The following is a 6,099-nucleotide window of genomic DNA, read 5'->3' on the forward strand; positions in this document are numbered from 1 at the left end:
AGGGCACCCCTGGAAGCTCCACTGCTTTTAGACACAGGCCTTGGGGGTGAGAGGAGGCTGGATCTTTGGGTACAAATGTCAGTATCTTTGTTTATAGTTTCTCACCACCCACACCCAGGTCCTGCCCCTGCATGACAGAGGCAGAGGGGTGTGTGTGTGTTTGGGGGACCTAGGCAGGGCAGGAGGGCAGAGAGGGGGATGAAGGAGGAGGGAAGCAGCTGAGAGGGGAGGGTGGTCCTCAGGGCTCCTCTGCGTCCTTGTCCTTGGGGGCAGTGGGCTGCCGCTGCTGCTGTATGTCTTCATGTAGCTTCTCTGTCCCTGAGTCCTCCTCCACCTTGGGGTACACAACCATACACATCTTCTGGCTCACCAGGGTCAGCAACTCTGCAGGAGGAGGCCACACAGAAACCAGATCAGCGCTGAGCGTCCCACCAACCTGGCCAGCCAGACCAGGGCCCTTCCCAGCTCTCCTGCCGCAGCGTTTGGCCTCAGCTGAGCCGCCAGCACTGTGAGGGGGCTCCCTCTCCAGGAGACGGTCACCTCACCCACCTCCTCCGTCTCTGGGCAGCCTGTTTGCTGGCCGCTCCTTCTCAAGGCTCCATGCCCACCGCCCGCCAATTCTAGGGTGTCCCCTGGTCTCCACACAGCCCAGGGCAGCTGCTATAGGATGGCCACTCTGGCAGGCCTAAGGTCTGTGCAGAAATATCCGCTGTTCTCCTCTCCTCAGAGGTCTCTGGGGAGGCACCTGCCCTCTCCTGTCCCGACCCTTTCTCCAGTGCTCTATGGCCCCGCCTCCTGATCCTGGTGGGGTTCCCCAGCCAGACTCCTGACCACTCTACTCCAGACCAGGGGGCCCTCTAGCCACTCAGAATCTTCAACAACTTACCAATGAACTTATTGAAACACCTGGGCTTGTGTTGCCAGTAAACACCCAGGAAATACACAGGCACCCCTGTCAGCATGATGGCCAGGCCGGTGCCACACACCACGGGCTCCGACCACAGGCTGAAGACCAGCAGGAAGGCCCAGAACAGCAAGTAGATGATGGGGAACAGCAGGTTAACCTGTGGATCAGAGGCACCGTTATCTGCATGGATCCTATGGCCCCCAGCATCAGGGCACCTTCCCCCTTCTTCACCCACAGGGAAGCGCTTTGAGGGCAAAGCTGGGTTTCACTCAGCTCTGTGGCTCCCACACCCCAAGCCCTGATGGGGCAAGTGCCGTGTCAACAGATGCCGGCGAACGTCGGCAGTGGGACAGTTAGAGGAGTGGGGGGCCTAGGGAGGGGACGATTCTCATTGTCCTCCGAGGTGGGATCAAACAAGGCCTCATCATCCAGCTGTGTGCCTGTAGCAGCCAGAGAAGCCCATGTAGGTGGATGAGCTTGCTGGTATATTGATATATGTTTGCTGAGGTCCTCGGGAGAAGGAGAGCGGGAGAAATGAGTGAGGGGCAAGAAGGAGAGGACCTGTCAGTCAAGCTCCCCTCCCCCAGCTGGCAGGATGTGGCACATGTCCCTCCCTCTCACCAGGGACAGTCCCAATTTGTTTCAAGCAGTTTCTGCCAAGATGGGAGAAATCAGGAAACCTAGTGTGGCATAAGGCAGCCTTATTTACTTCAGGAAGAAGCAAACTCTGTGGGCTCCACCCCCTCTTGTGAACACAGGTGGGAGTCCCCCTGTAGAGTCTTCAAGACTCTAGACTCATCTGCCTTTCTCCTCTTGTCCTCTCCTCTTAGAGGGTATGTGTATGGTAGGGAGATGGGGTTATTCTACTTCCTCTTCTCTCTAGCGGGCTTTCTAAGAGTGGTAGGAAAGTGGCAGAGAGATTTCGAGAGCCCTCGACTCCTCAGCTGGCAGAATTTTCTAGAAGCATCTAGTCTGTGTTTCCAGAACAGGATTGTTCAAATAGCTCAGGGATATACCCTAGTCTTCTAAATTGCAGGAGAACCCATAGCACTCTGGCATGTGTTGTTCTGAGCACTCCCATCTGTTCCTATCACAAATTTATTTCTGGTACAAACGAGAGTTTCACCAGGCACCCTACTACGTGCAGGGCCATAGTAGTTTAAAAAGGGAGAATCACGGAAGGCTGGAGTGGACTGGGAAGCTTCAAGGAAGAGAGGTCCTTGAGTGTGGAAAATGGTTAAAATTTGGAGAGGCAGATGGGAGAAGGAAACTCATTCCGGGATGAGACGGAGGGATTGCATGAGTGAGCCCAGCTACCTGGAGGGACGAGTAGGAGACTGGTCAGGTTAGGAGGTCGAGGAAAAATCAGCTGACTTTTTAAAGACTTAGAGCCATAGGAAACAAAGGAATGACAGGATGCAAGTATCCCTTCATCTAACTGATTCCTCCAGCTGCAGTCTGCTCTGGTCCTGTCCCCGGTGGAGAATGGAAATGGCTGCCCCATTCACACATGGCCTTTGCTTCCCAGAGGGTCTCCCACACACTCATGGAGACGATGAGCTGCGGTCAGCAGCGAGAACAAGGTGATGGAAAGATCTGAGCTTAGTCAGAACCAGGGGAGGAGGGGGAGGGGCCCCAAAGGGAGGTTCTCGCACCTTGATGGGGCGGGGGATGTCTGGCTTCTTCCACCGAAGAACTATCTGTCCAGCAATTGTGACGCCATAAAAGAAGTAGTTGATGAAGCCCACGTAGTTGATGAGCGTGTACATGTCGCTGGTGACAAGCATCAGCAGGGTGGAGACGCACTGGGGGCAGTGGGAGAAGCTCATCGGTGATCAGAAAGGCATTGGGAGACCGGAGGAGCTGTTTACTGGTTGGGGCTGTTCCCCTGCCTCTAGGCAGACGATGCCATTTTATAGCGGGTCTCTCAAAATGGAGACTTTACAACCTCTCCTAGAAACCCAGGTCATCGCTAACGCTTTCAACACCAGGAAGTTCTTTCTCACCGCGTGGGTGATAATCAAAACATTTAACCACAGATACAGCAGGTACAGCATGGGCACTAACCAATCAGCACAGATACTGGCTGTAAACAACTGGACTGGCCACACTGGTGGCAGCCGGCCCTATGCCACCCTGGTCTCATTTATATTTCTTCCTTGGTTGAAGCTCAAGCTAGTTTTTTTTTTTTTTTTATCCCTTAGGGAAGGTTGTTAACTGCAGATTAAGGCTTTATTCTTGCCCTCATCCTCTTTTCCTGGTTGAGTCATCTAATTTATTTTTCTTCCTTCCTTTTCTTTTTTTTTTAAAAAAAATCATAAACAGTTATATAGCACTTCTTAAGTGTCAGGTTCTTTCTTTAGCATTCTACAAATATTAACTCATGTAACCCTCATAACATCCCCGTGACGTTTTCTTGATAGAATTCACTTTCTAACTTCAAAATCATCTCAGCGGGTCTCTCAGAACCACGTTCTTTCCCTCTGCTAATTTTTCAGGCCAACAGAAGGCTCGGTTCTCCTGTAAGATCTGATGGTGGAAATAATCGGGAAGATTTTAAGAGATGGAAAAGCCAGATTCTTACGGTACTTGCCCTGCAGTCATAGGCCTGCACCATTGGCTTAAACTGAAAAAAGTTTGTGGCTCACTGGGAGCACTGAGCCTTCTCCAGTTGCCTTTCACCACTAACCAACCAGGATGACCTTCTTCCTGTATCTGAACATTCTGAAATTCCCCCTCATGTTGTACAGCAAAAGCCCTTCACTCCTGAGAGCTCTACTACCCTGGTCTAACTGCTTCTCTGGTGAACCAAAACCATTTTTGATATTTTAGTCAGGATCCAGAAAGAAAAAAAAATAAACCCCAAAGACTCATCAGGAACAAGTCTTTGCTCCTTCTGTTCGCTCTCTCTAAATGCTTCCACTCCGGGGTAATTCCCCCTCCATTTACCACCATTTACCACTTACCCCTCCCATCCCGAGTTTCCTTTTCTCCACTTTTGGTTTACCAGTTTACCAGTCTTCCTTTATGATGTTTCTTATGTGGTATACCCTGAGGCCAAATCTGTCTCAGTGATGTTTCCCAAGAGCCTGGCAGAGCCTCCTTGAGCAGGAGGGTTGACGGGGAGGGCTGGGGGTGTGTAGTGATCAGCCAGGAGCAGAGGCCCAAAGCTGCTACCCTGTGGGTAACAGGTGCAGGGGGAGCCAAGAAAGAAGTTTCTTTGTGAGGTTGTAAAATCTTGAAGCAGCCACTTCAGTCTGACCCAAAAGTATGGGAGAATGGAATGAGCCAGCCTGGGAACCTTAAGGTATTTCAGGACTCAGGGTCTTTCCTTGCTATATCTCTTGATGTTAATCAGGCCCATGTATACCATTTGCCAGATTATTTAAGGCCCAGAGAAACCTAGGAGCACAAGGGTGACAGGGGCGTGTGTGGGAAATGTGAACTCCCAGCTCAAAGCAGCACAAAGAGGGAGGGTGTGTGTAGGGCTGGCAGAGGGAGGGAACCTTACTGTGAAAAGCAAGGCTGGGATTGGGGTGCAGCGCTTCACGTGGATCATGGCCAACACACTGGGAAGGTGGCCCTCCCTGGCTCCAGCAAAGAACAGCCTGGCAGAGAGAAAAGCAGGTCAGCCTGCGATGGCCCATGGACCATCCCAGGATGCTTCCTCCCTAGTCCAGCTCCCTCATCCATGCCCACCTCTGCCCACACAGGAGCATCCCCCCTCCAGCCAGGTACCTGCCTTCTCGTGCACACCTTCCGGCCCACTAGTCAAATGACCCACGTTCACAAGGCAGGTGCAGGCAAACCAGAGGCAGTCAGTGGATAAGTGGATGGATTCTGGAGTGTGGAGACCCTGAGTGTGGTCTGGGTGGCTTGGGGTTACTGATGACTGTGCTGTCACTCTGTGGGTCTCTCACAAAACCTGGAGTGCTGTAGGAGTAGCCTCTCTCCTTTGCCTAAAGCTTTAATCCCTTTAAAAATGTGCCTCCTTCCTCCTCAAGGGATATAGGTTCTTTGAGACATGGGGACTAAACTGTACATGGAAAGCCTTAAAAACATGCCTATCCTACTCAGGAAGTAGCTGCCTTTGTGGGGTGGGGAATGGGTGGTAGACCAGGAAGGGACACGTGAGAACTAGGGGGATATGTGGAAATGTTCCATATCTTGTTTTGAGTAGTAGTTACAAAGTAACCAGTAGTTACATGGTTGTCTACAATCGTCAAAACTCATCAACCTGAACACTTACGATCGGTGTATTTTATTGTATGTAAATTATACCTGAACATTTATATCCTTAAGCTACTTATTCTATTCTCCCCCAAAATCCTGAAGAAATGAATAGAGTTAGTGAAAGGTGTACATACAAAGATATTGTGATGATAAAAAAGATTGGAAATACCCTAAATGCCATAAAGTAGATGATTACATAAATTATGGCATGTCTATAAAATGGAATATTATGCAGACATAATGCTTTTGAAAAAAAATTGTGTGAGAATATGCTCACAATATAACATTAAATGAAAAAGCAAGATAGAAAACTGTACGATTCCATGCAGTATGATTCCTATTAACTAAGATATTATTTACAGGCATGTAAAAACATTAAAATATCAACCAATTACCTCTGGGTGGTAGAATTATGAGTAAATTAAATTTTCTTTCTTAGATTTTATAAATTAAAAAAAATTTCAAATAGACAGGAAACTTATAATTAGAATAATTTTTTTTTTTTTTCCTTGGCTGCACCGCATGGCGGCTTGTAGGATCTTAGTTCCCCAACCAGGGATCGAACCCGGGCCCTCAGCAGTGAAAGCACGGAGTCCTAACCACTGGACTGCCAGGGAATTCCCCAAAAATTATTTTTTAAGTTAAAAAAATTAAAATTTTATTTTGAGATAATCATAGATTCACATGCAGTTGTAAGAAATAATGCAGAGCGACCCTATGTATCCTTCACCCAGTTCTCCCATTGGTAACATATTGCAAAAGTATACTACTATATCACGACCAGGATATTGATGTTTACAAATTATTTTTAAAAAGAGAAATTTTAACACAAAGAGCAACCTTCTTCTTCTTTCCTCTCCTAAGAAAAAGAGGGAATATTGTAAGCTGTTATTAGGAAATTAGGCCGCTTTTCATTGGAAATTAGGCCACTTTTCCTTTTTTCTAGGATTTTGTAGGGA

General features: G+C 48.6%; 1 protein-coding gene across 1 annotated transcript in view; it reads right to left on the bottom strand.

Annotated features, from left to right (window-relative positions):
* Window positions 1–238: 238 nt before the first annotated feature.
* SLC7A8 (solute carrier family 7 member 8) overlaps window positions 239–6,099 on the bottom strand; it is a 56,757-nt gene continuing 50,896 nt past the window's right edge. The window contains exons 8-11 of the mRNA XM_007449549.1: window positions 4,419–4,515; window positions 2,563–2,712; window positions 887–1,064; window positions 239–384 (exon numbers count right to left, since the gene is read on the bottom strand). Coding sequence (XP_007449611.1) covers window positions 239–384; window positions 887–1,064; window positions 2,563–2,712; window positions 4,419–4,515 — 571 coding nt within the window. The remainder of the gene's footprint in view (window positions 385–886; window positions 1,065–2,562; window positions 2,713–4,418; window positions 4,516–6,099) is intronic.

Source organism: Lipotes vexillifer, unplaced genomic scaffold (assembly GCF_000442215.2).
Source record: "Lipotes vexillifer unplaced genomic scaffold, Lipotes_vexillifer_v1.1 scaffold1093, whole genome shotgun sequence".
Classification (NCBI taxonomy): domain Eukaryota; kingdom Metazoa; phylum Chordata; class Mammalia; order Artiodactyla; family Lipotidae; genus Lipotes; species Lipotes vexillifer.